The 20,987-nt window shown below is 41.5% G+C and overlaps 2 protein-coding genes across 2 annotated transcripts in view; both read left to right on the forward strand.

Moving 5' to 3' along the window:
- LOC104572220 (cytochrome c, somatic) lies at positions 1-963 on the forward strand. The gene is made up of 2 exons (XM_010219374.2): positions 1-169; positions 755-963. The coding sequence occupies exons 1-2, from the start codon at positions 1-3 to the stop codon at positions 901-903; spliced, it is 318 nt and encodes a 105-aa protein (XP_010217676.1). The 3' UTR covers positions 904-963.
- A 2,203-nt stretch (positions 964-3,166) lies between these two features.
- The window catches only part of PDE11A (phosphodiesterase 11A), a 108,442-nt gene continuing 90,621 nt past the window's right edge, over positions 3,167-20,987 (forward strand). Inside the window, exons 1-2 of the mRNA XM_088527055.1 lie at positions 3,167-3,922; positions 19,191-19,349. Coding sequence (XP_088383181.1) covers positions 3,167-3,922; positions 19,191-19,349 — 915 coding nt within the window. The remainder of the gene's footprint in view (positions 3,923-19,190; positions 19,350-20,987) is intronic.

Raw genomic sequence — 20,987 nt, forward strand, 5'->3', positions numbered from 1 at the left:
ATGGGTGATGTTGAAAAAGGCAAGAAGATATTTATGCAGAAATGCTCTCAGTGCCACACAGTTGAAAAAGGTGGAAAGCACAAGACAGGCCCAAATCTTTGGGGATTATTTGGTCGTAAAACAGGACAAGCTGCAGGATTCTCTTATTCAGATTCTAACAAGAACAAAGGTAAAGCTAACATGGCATGGATGAGGTAGAATGCTGGGGAGAAAGGATATGGAATTCTCAAAAGCCTTTTTCTTTAGAGGTACAACAGAAAAACATTCAGAAAAATGACTCTTACAACCATTACATCTCAGTATTGCAGATGACTCTGAGTTAGTTTCAGAAGCAAAATTATTCAGTCTCTAAATTAAAAGGAATTTTAGCAATATCTAACATGTCAGGTCAGAATGTGCATATTTCACAGAATTGTGTAATATCAATGCACTGATTTCCATTTTTGTTCGAGTGCTTTTATTTGCTGCTTGCTACCCTCTACTGGTGTTGTGCTGCAGTTTCACTCAGCTTGACAAAACACTCATTCACTAAAACATTAGGTCTTTTTTGTGTGACTCAAAAGACAATGTATGAATTATGTATTGCGTGGATATAGAAACATAGTTAATAAAATTTTCTTATGTACATATTTGCTCATTTTCCTTTTGTATTCTAGACACATGATGTGCAAGAGCACCACACTTTAGGTTTGAGATGCTTTGTATCTTGATATATATGGGGCAAGTCTTGCATTTTATTGTATTTGTTTTTCAGGTATTACCTGGACTGAAAGTACACTGATGGAGTACTTGGAAAACCCCAAGAAATTCATTCCTGGAACAAAAATGATATTTGCTGGCATTAAAAAGCAGAGTGAGAGAGCTGATCTTGTTGCATACTTGAAAAAAGCAACCACCTCCTGAAACATTGCAGCAGCAGCTGTAGTATCAGTGAAAAATGCTTTGAAGTTTAACTAACTCAGGTTTTGGTATTTTGAAGTTAATTGTTAATTAGGGACTGGCCTTAGCAAAATTCAAATAAAAGTGTGTTTTAAATGCTAAGTCTTCCTAACAAAACTTTATATATGGTCTTGTATATGTTTCAAATAATTTTGTGGAATGTATTATAGAAAATAGTGTTTCTTTCTCTAGAGAGATCTGAGAACTTGATTCTGCCACTAGCTATCTGAACACTCATTGAAGCCATAGTGATTGTGGCTATATGTATTACTATGCAAATAGGAAATTGCCTATAATTAGGGTTGACAGTGAATGAAGGAGGGGGGAACCCTCAGCATGTCAGCTGGGAAGCTACTATTCAGCAGATAACAGTCGTCTTTTAAAAGAACACTGCGTAAGGGTGATGGGACTGGGATATCAATAATACCAGATACTTTTAGAGCACAAGTAAACTTTCAGTAACTATAGTCTGAAAGAATCATGAGGAGATAATTTGATTATCTTAGAGCTTTGTGTTTTAACTGTACAAGCCCACTCACAGTACCATTAGTGTTCTTTTGTGTATTAAAATAACATCTGCCAGACAGGAGCCTTTCATAATTGTGGAGTTTTTTTTATCAGCTGAGGCAAATTTATTCAGCTATCCTCTCAGGTGTAGAATGAATAGTATTAGTGATAGGTATTTCTACCAAAGATTGATGAAAGTTCTTATGGTCCTCTAAAACCTACCCATGAATCTCTTCTCTAACATTTGAAGTGTGATTTACAAGTAAATTCTGTTTCACAAATGTTACAGGTTAAAATATACTTCACTCAACCAAGGTTCCTTTATGCCACCGCAGAAAGGAGCACTGGTACAAAACTAATTTGTGCTGGGATCGTTTCCCATATTCTCTTTGTTACCTGCACTGTTCCAGCCTTTACCCGCTAGGGGTTTTAACAAATTGTCTTACAGTGCTCCAAAGAGATGCAGTTCTATTTTAAACAAATGAATAGCGAAAGGTAAAAGTTCTGTGGTACAACGGAACGATTACCTGCTTTTCCTGCTGTGTGGGGGCTATAAGCTACTCTTTCTCAGTTTTCCAGTGCTTCATATAAAGGTGCCTTGAAGATGAGCCGCCTGTAGCCCTGTGCAGGATACCTATGGAATTATGAAGGTGATGCAGAAGCCACGAAGGGCTGCAGTTCATGGATGTTGTGCCCACGCGTGAAGCTGCAGCGAGGGGTCTGGTGTAAAATTGACGCGAGTTTGGGGCGGAACGGTACAGGCGAGACTTGTTTACACAGAGCTCCCGGCAAGCAAAACGAAACCGCTCCAAGCGGCTGCAGCCAGCGCCGCGGCAGGACCGGCGCCGCGGGCGCCCGGACGGGCCGCGCTCCCCTCCGCGCGGACACGCGGCGCCCCCCGCGCCGCCCGGCGCTCGCGGCGGCCGCGCTGCTCCGCGCCTGCGCAGCGCCGCCCGCTGACGCCAGCGCCGCTCCCCCTGCGGCCGGGGCGCGGGGGCTCCGCGGCTGCCAGCGCCCGCTCCAGCGGCGGGGCGGGACGTGCTCCACGTGCGCGCGGAGCCCCCGCCCGAGCGGCTGCCCGGGGCGCGGAGGCAGCGCGGCGCGCACGGCCCCGGCCCCGAGACTGAAGAAACCGAATTTACTTGTCTGGGGCTTAGAATAATAATTAATGAAATGAAAAAATGAAAAGCGCAGTTATTCCCTCTGCCTTCTGAAGTGGCTCCAGTAACGCTATAAACACCGCTCCCTCCCCGCTCTCTGGCAGTCCCCCCGCGCGGTGTCCGCGCAGTCCAAAAGCGCGTCCCTCCGGCGGGCGGCTGCTCGAGGCAGCGGCAGGAGGGATCGAGGGGGGAGGCGGCCGCCGCCCCCCCCCGCCCGCGGCACTTGCGGTCCCTCCTTCCCTCCCTCCTCCTCCTCCTCCTCGTCGCCGCTGCTGCCGCCTCCCCGCGCAGCTCGCGCGTCCTCCTCCTCGGCGGGCTCCGCAGCGGCACTTGGCAGCAAGCGCTGCCCGAGTGCGCCCCGCCGGCACCTCCTGCCCGAGCGCCGCGACTTAGAGAAACACCTCTAATAATAATAACAATCATAGCAGGGGAGCGGGGCACGGAGAGGAGCACCCGTCGGGGCTCGAAGGGCTCGGCGCCGCGCGGGGCTCCCGTCGGGGCGGGCGGCGGCACGTGGCGGCGGCGGGGCATGCCCCCCTGAGCCCCCCCACGCCGGCACCATGGCGGCCGACGCCGACCTCGATGTGGCGGCGGTGGAAAGTTTCCTGGAGAGGCACCCGGAGCTGGTGGAGAAGTGGCTGCAGAGGAAAAACGCGACCCGCGCAGCGGCGCCTGGCCCCGCCGAGGAGCAGCGCGGCCCCGACGGCGGCCCCGTGCCCGGGGCCGGCGAGGCCGGTCTGCAGCGGCGGGCGTCGCAGAGGGAGCTGCGGAGGAGCTTCGCCCGCTCCAAGGCCATCCCCGTGAACCGCACCTACGACGAGCACGTGCACGGGCGCGCGCAGGAGCCGCTGAGCAGCGCGCGGCGGCGGGCGCTGCTGCGCAAGGCGAGCTCGCTGCCGCCCACGACGGCGACCATCCTGAGCGCGCTGCTCGAGTCCCGAGTCCGCCTGCCCCAGTACCCGCCCGGCGCTCTGACCGGCAAGCGCCACCTCCGCGAGCGCAACGAGCGCCAGTTCTTCCTCGAGCTGCTCAAGGACATCTCCAACGACCTGGACCTCGCCAGCCTCAGCTACAAGATCCTCATCTTCGCCTGCCTCATGCTCGACGCCGACCGCGGCTCCCTCTTCCTCGTGGAGGGCGCCGCGGCCGGCAAGAAGAGCCTCGTCTCCAAGTTCTTCGACGTGCACGCGGGCACGCCGCTGCTGCCGTGCGGCTCGTGCGAGGGCAGCGACGAGGTGCAGGTGCCCTGGGGCAAGGGCATCATCGGCTACGTGGCCGAGCACGGCGAGACCGTCAACATCCCCGACGCCTACCAGGTAGGAGCCGCTTCGGGGAGGGATGATGCGGAGGTATTTGGCAGCTGTCTTCATTTCCAAAAAGCGCTTGGGAATCTGCGGAAGGAAAATGTTAAAAAAAAAAAAAAATGAACCCAGCAGTCCTGATAGCGAGACTTTGTGGTGTTTGTCTCCCTCACACTGCTGCCGTGTTCGCGCTTCTCCTTGTGGCTTCACACATGCCCACAGCGCAGAGTGTTCTCCATGCTCCTCCCAAGGGCCTTATAACCTGCCCTTTGAGCCTCCTGCGAGGAGTTTCTATGGGCTCGACTTTCAGAGAGGCTTCTACTTCAATTGTGAAATGCAGTCCTGGCTTCAGAGCAGAAAACCTCCTTGGCTTCAGAAGTGCCTTCCTCTAGGTGTGTGTTAGTGCTTCACTAGCTCAAAAATCACTGCTCTGCCTCAGTCCTTGGGGTTGTTCCTGGCACTTAGAGGCGTGAGGCGCCATCCTCCATCTAAGGTTCCTGACAAAAATAAGAACCCTAGAACTCCAAATTTTGTGCATTATGGTCCTGGAAAGCCACAGAAAGTGGGCAATGCATGTCTTCAGGAAGTTGGGGAATAACTATTGTGCAAAGTCTAAATTTGCTCTGGAATAATAACAATAATCAATATAAACTCAATGCCTCTTGATAGCAAACCATGCATGGAAGATGCCTGAATACTAGGAGTGGATTATTCAGGATAAGTGTATTTTGGGCAGAACACTTACTTATTTGTCACCCAGCGGAAAATGCCAGGCACCTCACAGATCCAGACTGGGAGGGGTTTCCAAAACACCTAGTTCAAAGGGAAGGAACAGAGCTTGGTAAAAACGGTGGCTCACCTTTAATAAATTCAAAGCTTGCTTTCTTCCTTTCTGTTTTTCTCCATTATATGCTTTCTTTACCATTTTGTTTTTTAATACGACTTTCCCTTCTAAAATAATTCTCTTTCCAAAAGAACTGGTGGTTGTGGTTAAACTGAAGATGTTTGCTGTCTCAAGTGGTTGAAGAGTTTGAAGGGTATTTGAGTTTGGTTGTGCAAGAGTTCCGTCTTTCTTTATAACTGCTGCCTTTTTCTTGTTCCCAGGCTCTCTGGGTAGCTCCAGATACTAGTGAGAAGGACACTAGAATGGCATGGTGTTTTCTAGTCCCAGGGGATTTTTTTTTTTGAGGTGTTTGCTCTATTTACTTCCCTGTAAAAAAAAATATGTTTCTTTAAATGGGTTATTCTCTGTTTCACCATGATAATGAAAAACAATCTTTGCACTTGCCATTTCCAGTATTATTTATATCATACTTTTGTCTGGCTTCCATTCTTCATGGGATTCAAAGATTATAAATAATACACTTCCTTGTATATTTAAGCCCTAAGTGCATTAGTTGCAGTAGAAGGGAAGTCATAAACCAAGTTTACCCTGTAATTTTATCAGTTGCAGCTTCGCTGCTTTCAGTGGAGTTACTTGTGATTAATTCTAGTGCAAAAGAAACTTTAGACCTTGTAACTTTAATGAAGTTTTGCTTGATAATAAAATGAGGGATCTGCCTTCTGTTGTTTCTGACTTGGCGCAGTTTGTCTTTTGTTACCCGGGGTGTGTACAGCCCTTGTGCATCATTAAAAGGAGACCTTTCTGATTCAATAGTCTAGAGTGAAGAGCCCTAAGGAAGCTTAGCTCTGTGTGCATAAAGACAGCTGTTCCACTTCAGATTATTGTAGGTCTCACAGTACAGTGCTTTAAAAATTAATACATATGGTGATATGATTTTTGTCAGCACTGCCACTGATGATGGAGGTGTTTAATCAACTGTCAGGTTAAAAAAGCACCACCAGCAAACTTGGTCGGGCTGGCAGATGGAGCGGGAGGAAAAGGGGCAACTCTGCTGAAGAGACCTTTTACATTGATGCTTCTTATCTAGTCACGAAAAGCCTTTTATTATATTAGGTCAAACAAACATCTCTAGATTCTGCTTGTTCTTGAAATGAACAAACTTGTTGGAAAAGAGGTAAAGATATTTTCCTGTTATCAGTTAGTTTACAGGGAAAAAGACAGGATTGGGAAATTTAATTTACTATCATCTATCATTTATTTTTCTGAATGTAAAATGATTTTTCTGAAGAGAAAAAGAAGAACAGCATATCAGATAGATGTTTTAATGAAGGGGAAAGAAAAAAATATTAGAAGAAGTCACAATAAGATGTGTTCTTATAAGCTGGAGAAAATGCAGTACAGGATGATCAGAAATGATTTTCCAGTACAAGTCAGTCTTTAGAAAGCAAATTTAACCAAATTAGTGGAATTAAAGTCAAGTAAAACCTAAGACAAATTGATTTCTCCCTGTTCGTCTGGCTTCTCCTCTGTAATTCCTTTCTAAGCTTAGGCCAATTGAACTACAACTAATGCAAACACAAGCCTCCAGACTAAATTTTAAAAATCCTGGCTCACTTGTACATAAGTATTGATTTGTTTTATTTATTTATTGCTACAACTCTGAGTTAAAGTCTTAGTGAGTTATGAGCATCTGTTTGCTCTTGCTGTTTTATGGTACTATAACAAAGTTTCCTGCTTAGTGGTGTAAGCGTTTCAGTCTGGGAGTTCCCCCACAAGAAGGGCTGTTTATGCAAAAGGTCATGAACACGAGAGCCAAGGTTTATTACATAGGATAACTGTTTGTTACCATCAGTATTAATAGCATCTCTTTCAATTTTAAAGAGCAGTTAAAGCATTAAGACTGGGAACCCTGAGAGGTTCAGTTCTGTGCATGGGAAGTACTTAGGACTGTTTTATTCAGCAGCACTTGCCAAGCAGGCACCAAACTGCTGTATTCATTTTAGTGCTACCTCTTAGCAAGGACAGTTTGCTTTTTAAAGAGCAGAGATGAAACACGGCGAGCAAAAATAACTTTTAAAAACACAGTTCTGTGTAATGCAGAAGAAATTAGTTAAGATTATTTTTGCTGTGCACTAAACATGACTAGAAAGTACCACAGGGTATGCAAAAGATAAGTGAAATAGTTGAGAAATACAGACTGCTTTAACATGCTTCACACAAAAAGGAAAGCCCCATTCCTCTATTCTGTGATGCAAAACTTAGGGTAATTTAAAATTCTGAGTATGAATCAGTAAATTAATATAAAAAGAATGGTGACACATTCTTATACACATTCTTCTGATCATTATAATTATCTCCAAATCCACTGTCTAGAAAAGACTAGTCCCCAGCATAGTGGGTTGTGTCGGGCTCCCCACAGGCTGCCAGGCTCCTCAGGGGGGTAAAGCTGCTTTCCTAGGGCTTGGCCTGCGTTACGGCTGCAGGGATCCAAGGAATCCACAGGAGCTGAGCTTTGCAGGCACAGCTGGCACCTCTGCCATCCTCTTGTTGTTTCTGTATGTGATCAGCCCTCCGCAGAGGGAGCAGTTTCTAACTGAAGTGTAGGATTTCCTCAGGCCTTATTAGGTAATGCTGCTTCTGCTCATCTCTTGGAAGTGCCTACTGGAAATAGAAATTCCTGTAGAAAGTCAGGATTGCAGAGAAGGGTGTTTGTCCAAAGTCATCTAAGGACTCCCTGTTCTCTGCTTCACATCCCTCTGTGTCGCTTTTCTTGGGCAGTGCTAGGAGTCACTGAAAAGCTGCAAAGTGGGATGTAAACCTGTGGTGATAGCCCACAGCTCTCATGAGGTAACGCGATGCCACACGGTGCTGGGATGGCACCAGGGCAGCGAGGTTGCCTTGCTGACCACCCGCCAGGCTGCCAGTCCTCCATAGCACAGGCCACGAGCTCTTGTGGCAGTAGGGTCAGCAGTGCTGTGGTCTCATGGACACACAACAGCTGGTAGTTACCCCAGGTGCACCAGCTGTAGCTGGTTTATCAGTTGTAACGAGCACTTGGTGTGCTGAGTGGGGGCCATTTGCCGCTGGCTCCTTGTGGCTCAGAGCAGCCACAGGTGGCAAACAGGAGCTCTGCTTTGAAGGCCTTGCTGCAGAGGCAATCTGCCTGTAGCAGTTCTGGCTCTTGGTGAGCTTTCCCTGCTTTCCACCTGGGCTGTGGGGAAATTCACAGGTGTGGAGGATTATACACTTAAAATTGGTGCCAAACCACAGAGACTTGCATGCTTTCAGTGTTGGTCTGAGGAAGTTCTCAAATGTATTGGTCTTCTAGGGAGGAGGTAACCAGGAGGACTTCATAGCATCATCAGGTTTGTAGTTATCTATTTATTAAAAAATTCATCTAGCTGATCTCTCAGTTAACCTATAGAGCACTTGGTATCCAATATCAGAGAGATGTAATAGTAGGTTCTGGTCTTCATTTCTTTTTTACTTTGTGTACCCCTAGGCAGTCAGATGTTGAGCAGTTTCATGACCTATAATTTCCTTGTGAGTTTTCATATGTTGCTGGGAAAAGAGGCTTGGGGGTCTTCAGTCATAATTTTGGTGCTAGTAGAGTGTGCACATATAAGAAGGGTTGCAGTTTTACATAACATGGATTTGAACTCTTTGATGTGGTTGTATTACATTCCTCATAATTTTTATCCTGGAAAATAAAGCTAAGGAGATTCCAGAGAAGGACTGGAAATGTTCATCTGACAGAAAGTCTTTATTTCAGCAAATCTCTAATGATTTAAGGTAGAGCAAGCTGTTTTGGTTTCCACCTGTCCTAAAGAGCCTGTATGGGACACTTGTACCCATCTTGTTATGTTTCTGGCATGAATTATGGAAACCAGTGGCTGCAGCAATATTGCCATGGTTTCTGGGTAGTCTAGCACAAGCGTTTGTGGGTGGCAAAGTACAGATAGAGATATGATGAGGAGGGGATAGCTGTGGATGTGAAGCGCTTGGATTTCTCTCTGCCCCATGTCTTGCAATGTTGAGCCCTGTTTTCTGGGTGAAGTTCATTGCCTCAGCCGTAGAGCTGGCTCAGGATTCCTTCATGTTTTGGAGGGGTGAGGGAAAAATTGTTGGAAACCCATACTTTTGAAAGGGTTTTTCTGGTTATAGTATAGAAAAATCAGAACCTACAAAAGGGGAAGCCCCTGCCCTGTATGTTCTGGGACTGATGACACAGGTCATCAGTGATGATCTTCGAAGTACTAAACTGTAAGTTGCTGCACTTCCTAATTCAGTGTGAAGCACTCAGTAGTATCAGCTGTATGCTGTGGTACATTATGTGTCACTTACACCTTTTTCCCTGGTGTTGCTACACCTGGATAAGTTCACTACAGTTCTTACATATATATATATATATACTGTAGTGAACTTATGTATATATTTAAGAAGTGTGGAGAAAGGCTTCCAGCCAAATGAAAAGTAGACTTTGCCATAAGTAAAGCTTAGCATTTCTGCATATCAGATATACATTTCATTTTTCCCTAATCCAAATCCTTGCACTTCTATGGAGCTGCAGAATATACATGTATATATGACCACATGCAAGACAAGAAGAAAACATACAAGTCAGTAGAGTAGTTGGAATCAAACAAGAACTGACATTATAGATATTTTGTAGATGTTAAATGGAAAAAACTTTTAAAGGAAATGAGAGTAACTTCACCAAATGAGATTCTAAAGGCAAAGTCATCTCACACACTGCTAGACCAGTGCAGAAAAGATACAGAAGAAGAAAGCTGATGCAGTGGGATCAGACATGCAGAATGCTAAGCATTTTTTCCAGGAAGTTGGCTGCCCTAAACTCAATGAGCTGTGTTGATATGCACGTATAATATTCACACACACTGCCTATGTGAAGGACACTCAAAGTTCCCATTCAGGTGCTTAACACTTTGCAGGGATTTCATTAGTTTTGTCACTGAAAATGACATGTTTTAAGTCCAAAAGACAGATGTATGTATATAAACATTGTAGTTGCTCATTTGTTTGACTCCTCTTTTTCTGAACCTCATTTGTTTTCAGATTCAGATCACCAGATTTGCTTTCAGTTATTTTCATACATGATTGCCATGCAAGTTGCTCATTTGTCTAAATATATTCTGTGCTGTCAATCATATTTAGATAAGTGAATGTCTAGTGTATACTTATTGCTTTGTTAAAGGTTTTTTTCATATATAAAATTCGTTGATCAATCCCTTTATTTTCAGTAAGCCTTATGGAAAGATGATCTGGAAGATGATGCTTTAGAAAAATAAGAATGTTATTTAAAATGCATGACTTAATCATAATCTCGTAGAAAAGAAGGGAGATTTTTCTAACTATATGGCAGTCTGTATGATGTAACAATGTAGTATAATATTGTTCAGTTATATATTAGAGCAGGTCAGTGATTCGGTGAATGAAGGGCCTAATCCTGCAGTTCTAGTTTTAGCACAAATCTCATCAAGTGCAAGACTGAATAAAGATTTAGTTTGGCTTGGTTGTGGATTGGGTTATTTTCAATGTTTGATTGTTTTCCAAAACAAATAGATGTTTCACTGTATTTGGTTGTGATTTTATGTTACTTTATGTATCTTTATATTAACTTTGTTATGTAATAGAAAAATATGTAGTAATAGAAAAATATGTAGAAGTGTATTTATGTTGTTATACAAGTTAATTGGTTTTACTTTTCATCTTATTTGACAAATTACTGAAAACAAACATCTCAAGCTAATGGTTCAGCCTCATCTTTTGCAAGTATTTACAAAATAATGTGTTAATAGGACAGTGTCAACTTCATACTTGACAGTGCACCTCTAATGAGTATGAGTTTGTTATATTTTTGATTTTTATCTCTACAGATCCTTGAATAATTTAAAGTGTTTTATGCTTATTCTAAAAGATAAAGCAATCTCTGAAGCGATTGAACTATTTAGCTAGTTGTCTTTTGTGCTCGTGTTTCCTCTCTATAAAGTTCTGTCTGTATCTGTAGTAGTGGTTACTGCGTGGTCTGTTTCTTGTCTCTGCATAATATAATTTATCATATGTGATTTTTATAGAGAAGAGTAGCTAAAGCATTTATTTTTCAGTTTTGTATTTAGCTGTCTTAATGTTATGCTTTGAGTCTGAACAGTGTACAGTCTCTTGGATTACTCTTTTGTTTGCTATTGAAGCTGATAGAACATAAATTCATAAATTGAATAGGTCTTTTTCCAGTTACAGTTCTTCCACTCCTGCCAGGTCTCAAGGCTCCTGGAGCATGGCTTCTTGTAAAGTCAATCAAAACCATCTTAAATCAAATTTCTCCTTCCCATGCTGTTCAGTAATACAATAATATGCATCTTAACAAAGTTGCCAAACATATTTTACTCTTTCATTACCTGTCTTTGACACTGTTTTAGCTAATGTGATCTTGATCAGAAATCTTAGTATAGTATATTCAAAGCAAGCTTGCCTGACACTTCTTGTTTTTGATTTCACTCAGTTACCCTGAGTAGGGTAACTACTAACCGTAGCATATGGTAGGCCAGACCTGTTATGCAAGGGTCACCTTGTATCCTTCTGTTCTAATGACACCCTTTAGTGTCATCAGGTTTTTGCACAGATAAAACTGTCACATAGATTTTATTGCTGGGAACACTTTCAGACAGGTGATTCAATTTGCATTACATTATTTGACTGTTTGCTAGCTTCTCTTAGGATTCTTTTTTTTTCAAATAGTACTAATTGGATAAAGATTAAATTTTTTTTGTTTCTTTTTTAAAAATCATAACTCTCTTTTCTAAAGTAGCTGTTCAATTTTCCTAATGTTCAGTGAATTTTGCTTAGGGACTTCAGACCCACATATCCTAATGTCCAGTTGTTTTGCACTCAGGTAATTTTGCTATTGATTTCAGAAAAAGGAGGTCCTAATGCACTTTCTATGGACTTTTTGTCTTATTTTCTGCTTGAAGAAAAAGGCAATTGCGGGAGATACTCATTAAATATTCAGTCCACTCCTATCAGTAATACAGCTGATTAACTTTAGTTTTCAGTAGATTTCTTTATAGTCCTGTGGTCAGATTTGCAAACTGGTCCTAGGAACACAAGGATAAATTCAGAGGAGTTAGGCATTGTATAACTAGGGTGCGATTCAAGCAATCTGAAGCTCCAGGTGCATCGAAATAGTGAGTATTGTGTAAGATCAGAACTTGTGGCTCCATTCTACCTTTCAAGTTTTCAGCTGACGTGATGAAGGCCAGGAGATCTTAGTATAGCCACGGGCGCTTATCCAGAAGTCACTGCTAAGAATTCGTGTTATTAACAGCTGCTGTTCCAGCCTGTAGCTCTTCCGATGCTTATGTTCTTGATCACTGTCAGGTTATGCTTTTAAGATGATCTTCACAGTCAAAAGAACTAGAAACTTTTTTTTGGGGGGGGGAGAGGGGAGTGAATGGATAATGAAATAAGAGAATCTGATATCATTGCATTGTTCTACAATCCTAGCGGAGGGGAAGCTTTGCACCTTAATTTGTTGTTTATTCTATACAATCACAAATATGCTTGGATATACTTAAAGATTGTCAATAAGTGAGAAAAGACAAAAGAAGTGAGACTGCAGTGTCATCACTTCAGCGGTTGAAATACTGGCATTTGGTTTGATGAATCCAGTCTGCTCTCTTCTCTGTGTTCCCTTGATTGAACATCACATTTTACAGAGTGAAATTTCTCCAAAGAAGAATTTACAATCAATAAATCATTTCAGTCAAGATAAGGCTTATCCTGTAGAATAATTCCTTGTCGTTTGCAGTTCTGAAATTCTCATTAAAAGTGCCTCAGTCATTACAGTTTGAATGGGTCTCCAACATCTGGAAATGTCATTATACAGAACCAAAATAGTAAAAACAATTATGTCGTTTGTTTTTGGTAATGTTTTAATTAGTCAGTGAAGATTTTCCATTAGAGTTCATCAGACTTTATTGTATGAAAATACTGCCAGTATAATATATCAAGTGGTAAGGTTTCTCAAAAAATAGTATATTTTATATCTGTTCTGTCCCCAATTTCTGAATGCAAGCCTTGACTATAAAAGCTAATCTTGAAAGCAAATGCTGGTTAGTATAATCACTATTAATATTCCTTAGCACCCAGAAGTGCAGACAGATAGAGTTTGCATCCCCAAATGTTTGCAGGCTTATGGCCTCTCTCTGATTTAGCAGCTTTGTTATCAGCTGCTAAACAGGCCTCCTTGCTCAAGGTGACTACCCTGTAAGGAGAGGTAGATGTAAATTTGTATGAGCTCCTCAGTCTCCACAGTTCATACTTGGGCGTTTGAGTTTTTATTGATGCTGTTAAATCCAGCAGGACCTGTCAGCTAGTGCCACTGTGTACATCCTATTGCAACCTTGGCATCCTATTGCACTGTGGTGATGCAGCAAAGTAGGGAGGGGGAAGACTCAAACAAGACAGTAGAACTAGTATATAGTGCAGGTCAACCAGCCATTTGTCTGTCTTATGCACGCGTTGTATCACTCAGCAACGTTAATGCTGGCAGAAGTAGTGTTTTATCTTGTTTATTTCTATCTGTTTCCTCATCATTTCCCATAATGTCACTGAAATGAAATTCTTGACTGCTTTTCCACTCAAGGTTGTAGACAAAGTTCCAGTTTGTGTTTTTGATAAATGTAATTTTTATCTAGTTTTTGTGGACTTTTTTTCTCTTCCCTCCCCTCTGCTTTCTGTACTACCTGTAGCCTCTGCTCCAGGGGTGCAATGCCCTTCACCAAAGGGCATCCAGAGCTGTAGTACAAATGGATAATCTGATATTGCCAGATGTCAGTAAGGCTGGGATAGGCTGTTGCAGCTGTGTCTAATGGGACTAAGGCTGTCTGAATTGTTCCAGGATCCCTGTGTCTCTGTTATCTTATGTAGGGACTTCAAGATAAAATGCAAACAAGGAATTTGTAAAATCTGCTTGGAAAGGTGGTGCAGTGGTAGTAGGAATGAGCTGTACTTTAAAATACAAGTTCTGGGTGGCTAGTTTCTCTGTTGTACTAGTTTGCTGCTCTGTACAGCATGCACTGAAGAACACAGGATGCATCCTACCTGTGTCAAGTTTATTCCTTACCCAGGCAGCTGAATTGGATATATTCAACTGAGAGAGGTTCACAAGGCTCTGTCCAATGTGCTGCCTTTTGCTGTGGATCAAACAACAGCCTGGCTGTAAGCTCAAGTTAATCTTGAGGTAGAATTATTATCCTAGGATAATCTGGCTGGTCACAGCTGGCCAACTTGTTCTGACTAGGGTGGTTAATGAGTCAATGGAGACTTTATGGAAAAAGTAGTTTAGAGTCTGTTCAGTCCCAAAGGCGAATGTACATGTGTCTTGTCCTGGACAGTGCAAAGTTACTTACTGTGTGGTACTGCTAAGACACAGATGATCTCTAAATTTAAAATTGCTGTTGGTGCTGAGAATCCATTTATGTTTTGGGGTGCTTTCCAGCATTTAGTGCTCTCCCCTCTTTTTAAGTGCCCTGCATCTGGATGCAAAATATAAACTGGTGTATAATCTCACTAACCCTAAAACTGAACCTGCTATTACTTTGAGTAATAAGATCCACAGATCTGGCTGATTTTATGGAAAAACATATCAGAATAAAGAGATACAGATAAATCAGAAATTCTGCATACTGATGGTATTTCCTCATATTTTGCCATTTTGAAACTGTCAACAGTGCATAATTAGTCATTGTAGTAAATTTCCATAACTGTAATTTACTCCTGTTACTAAAATTGTAAGTGAAGGAAAAACTTCAGACAGACTCTCCTGAGTAACTGACAGAAAATAAGTTGCAGTTGGGCTACAATATCCATTATAGTTATCTAAACAAAATAAAGTTTTGGATAGGCACAAATATATCTTCCTGCTTTCTTTTGTTTTTGAGCAATGTATTTTTTGACTGTATGTGTTAAAATGGATGAATACTAGCTTACTCTCAGTCTACCCAACTGCTACTCTTTTACAGTTAAATACTACTTTGGAGATTAAACATATCTCTAAGGCCCATAAAAGGTAAATCAACAATTTTGCTAGTCAAAACTCCTTGTCATTTTGATGTCACTCTGTGTATGCTATTTTGGGTTGAACAAAATCAGTGTGGGGTCTGTATCTCTTCAGTAATGCAAAGCACTTTATCAATATTTCAGTAAAACAATTCTAAATAATTCAAATATCAAGAAGTAGATGTCTAGTTTAACCATTGGTGAGACCTACTGTGTGATAATTGCAAAATTTCACTTTGTGAACTGTTCTAGAAGAAAATTTGCCTAAGCTTGGTCCTCTGTGAACTGGTTCAGTTTGTGTTGCAGTTAATATGGAAAGATTCAGGAGCATTTGGAAACCTTACGGGACCGAGCAGGCCCTGGCCCTGGATGCCATTATTAAAAAACATTCATCCTGGGAGTTCTGGGTCTCCTGAAGAAGTTGTTAGGCACAAATAATTCAAGGACATCTCACTGGTTTATCAAAGAGCACACACTGGTAATCCAGTCTTTGTGGAAGCAAAGGCTGTTTAATGCACTCTGGAGGCACAAATGGGTCCAAGGAAGAACAGCTCCTAATAAAATTACAGAATTAAGGCAATGAAAATTTTTACAATTAAAAAATACTCCAACCTTGGTATTTTGTGGCAGCAGAATGCTGTAATTGCTATAAGAATAGCACAGCTGGTATTAATTCTCCTCAAAGAATATAAGAAGAAAAAATGCGAAAAGCAACATAATAGCCAAATATGTATGCTAATCTCTATGCTGAGTGAGTGTTGACTGCTTCTAAAGCACATCACTTCGGAGGTGACTAAACCAGTCTGTTTCTGTAGTATTTGCAATGCAGAAATAAATGCAGAGAAATAAAACTGAGAATAAAAAATCCAGGGGGTGAAAGTGCTGTCTTGGTTGCATGCATCTTAATGAATTTTCTTCCTCTTCACAGTCAAATCTTATCATGTGTTAAGGATGGTATGTATTATTCTTTCTTCACCTAAGTCAAGAACGCACAGATACTATTTTACAACCAATATTGTTTAGACTTCTGAAAGACTTGCTTATTTTTATACAATAGCTCCGTTCCCTCACATTAAGGGAGTCGGAACTGGCTGTAATCACTAGCTTCAGTGGAAACACAACCATAACCTTGGAAGAATGGAGCTGTTCACGGTTAATAGCAGTAACAGGTACAGCTAGTAAAGGTAATTCCAGTGTAAGATAAAGATGCTATTAGCAGCAGCTTTTGTAGACTTTACAAGCTCCTTTGAATCATTTTTGTGATCCGTAATTTACGTTATGCTATTCCAGCGCAGAATGATTTCAGCCCAGTGATCCATTTGTGTCAAGGCCCTCACTAAGGACGGAAGGAAGCCCTGGTGCAGTCAAAACTGTCAGGTGCAGACAGATGTCTCCCTAGTTATAGATTTAGTTATTGACTGAGTTTTTAGAAAGTGCGGCTTGTACCTGGTGTTTCAGAAATGTGTTTGAGGAATAGAAAGAAAAAGTCAAGCCTTCTTCCAACAGGTAATTCTTGTTTAAATGACCATTTTTAGTTCCCTTTAGTTTTTGTCAAATGTATTGAAAGACATTTTCTGCTAAAATTTATAGTTTGTTCTTAGCTGTTTGTTTGATTCAAATATTACTGTGTTTATATAGAAAAAATTCAATTTTTATTATCAAAAGTGCTATAAGCTCCATTTACTGGTAAGCATAGGAGTTGAACAAGAAGATATTTAAGATGTCTTTTAAACCATCTGTACTTCATTGGAATATTAGCTCCCTTGCCAGGCCTTAGTAGGTTTACTGTATTTAAAGTGTACCAGGCAGAGAATTGGGACAAAAATAGTCTTTTTGACATTGAAATCATGACCCTCTATAAAACACAGTGGTGAAGTGGCAACATAGCCTAATGTGTGTGTATGTAGTCAAATAACTAGCACTATATATCAATTTTCACTTGCATGAAAGTGTTCTATAAAGTGGTAGCATTGTGGGTGGGTGTTGTTGTTTTTAGGTGATCAAATTTCATTACAGGTGAAAGTTAATATTTTCTCTCTATGCATATATTTTACACTACTAATTGTATCAGTGATGTTTTCTGTACTGTTGTCTTCTCTTACAGCAGAATTTTGAAATTCCTTCAACAGTGGAAGTACCTGGGCTTTCAGTGGAAAATGAAGCACCTCTTGTAGTGCAATTAAAATATATGTAATTTGCCCCAAACTAGGATTAAAACACAAAGTGAGGTCTGTCAAAATACAGACTAAATCGGTCAATTTTTCAATACCTTGGTATCAGTACTACTTCAGAGGCTTCAGTATCTGAATGACCTTTGGAGACAGAAGTATACCAAATGCTTTATGCTTAACACTTATTTCATGGGGGACAGGAAATTTTCAGCACACAATTTGAATAACTTACTGAAGTTGCAAACTTTTATTTCTTATATATTTATTTGTATTTTACGTTCATAAGTATGGGTGACCTTAGACACATTGCCTTAGACAAACTTTTTTTAAAAAAACAAACAAACAAAAAACCCCAAAAAACTAGAGTCTCTTCAAAGATTGTTTTGTTATTGTATCTTTACTCTTCAAAATGCTATGCTGCTAATACTTTGTTAGATGTTTAAGAGATTGATTTCTGACACTCGTATGAAAGAATTTAAGCTCACACCATGGTGTTCATGCTTTTTCTTTGACAAAATTCAGGATTTATGACAAATGGGAATTACTGGACACTTAGTCATGATTTATAGCTCTTCTTGTATATATGCATTGATTAACATAGTCCAAAAAAGTGTGCAAAGCCTAAGTGGATACAAAAGTGCATGAAGTAATTTTGCTAAAAAGAAATCTTCATATTTGGTATTCCAGCAGTGTAAAAACTTAATTCTTGGCCAGCAAAATTTTAAAATCTACAAGAAAATTAATCTCACAAAATTCTTCAGTAAATAATTACTATGTTCCACATAAAGTTTAGGGGTGAACTTTTTTTGTGGTGATTCAGTCACTCTCTTCCCATTAGTACTAATGAGCATTGTGCTGTTGAGTCCTTGTATGCAGTACTGAAAACTTGCCCTTTCAAACACTATAGATTGCTGAAAAATTGCTCTGTCTGTAGACTGTTCAAGCTGCCCTGGTGTTTGCTCATGTGTGTTTTTTTTTTTTTTTTTTTTCTTTAGCGCTGCACATGGCTTAGTTGGAGGACAGGAGGAATTATATCTGTGGCTAAATCTCTGTTCAGGCCTGGTCACTTCAGAAAGTCTTTGTGGAGTCTTTCCCAACTTTATTGCTGGTGCAGTCTGAGCACAGCACCTTGACAAATATTATGGTTATGTTAAAGCATCACAACTTGCTCCACGAATCGTATGTTCGCGTCCTGAGAGGGACTCATAGATGAGCACATGTGGGTTGCTGATCAAGAGAGCCAAAGGCTCCCTGGATGAGGAAGAGAGAGGCTTGTTAATGGATGTAGTGTGACGCTGGCACGCTCCTTACTTCATGTGAGGCTCCCAATCGCCAGCCCTCCAGCTAACTCTGCGGTGAGGGCCTACCAAAGATGGCTCCTTCCCTCATCCCCAGCACAGGCGCCACAGCAGCCCCCACAGCCAGCTATGGCAGGGTGCCCTGGGCAGGGAGCCTTCTGGCGCTCTGCCCACGGTGGGATGGGTGAGCCGCTGAATTGGCTGGTGCTGGGGCAGCCTGCTGAGCCCCCACACAGCCAGGGCTGCCACAAGCCTGTCAGAGGGAACCAGTGCCATGGGCGCAAGGGTCTCTTGTGCTCTAAGGAGCCCCTCGCAGCACAAAAGGCTGCAGCCGTCCTACAGCTGAGCAGAAATGCAGCCTCCACAGAAGGAGCGCAGGGTGCCTCCCCTGGAGAGGAGTGACATGGAGACAACCAGTGTTTACCCAGTGGGGCACAATGTAAATGTGATCCTCACAAGCCTCTCAGCAAGGCGGGAACGCTATCTTGAGCCTTGCTTGGAGTTGTTCCTCTGCATGGCTCTACCCTAATCCCTTTCTTCCTCCTTTTTTATACATGTGTTCCTCATGCGTTCGTTTTGTCTTAATTTTCCATATTCTCCTGCTGGCCACTTTAGTAGTGATCCTTTAGGTAGCTCATTGCCCTAATTAAGGTGCCATGTTTCTTCTTCACCGTTGCATGCTGGTACCAGCAAAGCGTGGGCCTGAACCTCTGAGCAAGACAGGCTCTTCTTAGTGTCCTAACTGAGAAAAATGAGTATAATAAGGGGAACGTTAACAACATGATACCACTGAGAATGCTGTGTAAAGCATGGAGAAAAGCAAGTGCATTGCTGCCTGAGGGAAGCACGGGTGTACGGTGCACACGCTAACACTTCCTTGTTTCCTCTTGAAGGATCGTCGCTTTAATGATGAGATCGACAAGCTGACGGGATACAAGACCAAGTCATTGCTGTGCATGCCCATACGGAACAGCGATGGAGAGGTCATTGGTGTTGCCCAGGCAATAAATAAGACTCCCGGAGGTGCCCCTTTTTCTGATGATGATGAAAAAGTAAGATTAGCTTTATCTTCATTTGTTCTTTTATTTCACTTGTAGTTTGGGAGACTCCCTTAGAGATAGTCACTCAAATGTGATGAATAGACTGTTAAGGAATAAATCTTATGGGTTTTGTAATCAAAACATAAGGTTATTATTTAATGAGTTAACTTCTTTGGGGGTGCTAACGTCTCAGCTTTGTGGTGGATTGCAATACATGTTTGATCTTAATGTGTCTGTTGGAGGGGAGGGGAAGGTTGCGTACTGTTCTGCATGTCCAGTTTATAATTTGTTTTATTGTTCCAGGCTTTACTTAAATTTGATACTTATCTGTTTTCTCAACTATTAAAAAAAGGAGTTGTTAGAACTAATGTTTTATGAAGATATTTTTGCAGTTACAAAGCAGAAAAGATGACTCTTGTCTCATGAGATTGAGGCTAATGGTCTACTATTCTTCATCTCCGGTTAAAAATACCACCTGCTAATATTCCATATTAGCAGAGTCACTCTTAAAAGGCATCATTAACCTTAGATTAAGCAATATCTGTACTGAAAATCACTTCTGCAGCCCTCTACTCTTAAGTAATTGAATAATTGTCAGGCTTTCCAACTTTCACCTTCTCTATGTGACCTGGAGTCTGTTACTTGTGTTTGGGTTTGTATTAACCCTTCACAGTGTAGTTTGTTTCATAGAGGTTAAGGCTTTAGAGACCGTGTCTTGCAGTTCGGAAACTAAAGTTTCTAAGATACTTAACGCACTCCAATACTCTTAAAAGCTACAAGATAATATAAGGACTCAAGGGGAAAAAAAAGTCCCTTTGGTATTATTGAAGGGTAGCTCAAAGAAAATGTCTTAGAAAGATGATAGATTGCTGTAAGATGCAAAAGAAAGATTTTCAAATCATCACTCAGCAAAACATTTGGAGAAAAATTGCAGTAGAACAAATACAGTATTTTCTCTGTGAAATAAATACTTTGTGGTAATAGTAAATTTACTTTTTTGTTTTTGAAAATGTATCTGTAAGAATAAATTCACAGGTAAAGCTGTCATAGAGAAATTCCCAAGCTTGCTGTCTTAGAAATTGTTACCTTCCCCTAATATTCTCTGTATGATAAATGTCTGTAGCATATGTAGAAGAAACTTTAGTTTATTTTACAGCAAGTAATATTCCCTTAAGCTACCATAAAATATAGAAGGCTACAAGGTACCTCTGCAAAATGAAAGAGGGCAAGGAAAGGAAACTGAGTACATGAAGTAGAGTTTTGAGAATAAAGGGAGCTCAAAGTGCAGGAGAATAAATGGAGCAGAAAGGAGGGAGGGAACTTTGAATGAAAAGAAGGTTGCAGAGAAAAGTGGGGAAATGGTGCTGTTGAAGGCAAATGCGTGTAGCTGAGCATATAAGGAAAATGTGAATGAAGCCAAAAGATGACTGGGGGAAAAAAAAGAGGTATAAAGGATAGCAAACTGTAGGGAAATGGAAAAGCAACTCATTCTGCCCAGCATGTAGGGAAGAGATTGTTCTTCACAAAAATGCGAAAAAATACTACTTTATGCTTATTAAAATACTTTTGAATTTCACTTGTGCAAAAATGTCGTTTGAGGCAGACTTTGCCCTTAAGGGCTGCTTATGTTGATTCAAAAGCCATTGATAT

Source organism: Tinamus guttatus, unplaced genomic scaffold, assembly GCF_059628265.1.
Source record: "Tinamus guttatus ecotype Peru unplaced genomic scaffold, ASM5962826v1 Tinamus_guttatus_pri_ptg000260l, whole genome shotgun sequence".
In the NCBI taxonomy this organism is placed as follows: domain Eukaryota; kingdom Metazoa; phylum Chordata; class Aves; order Tinamiformes; family Tinamidae; genus Tinamus; species Tinamus guttatus.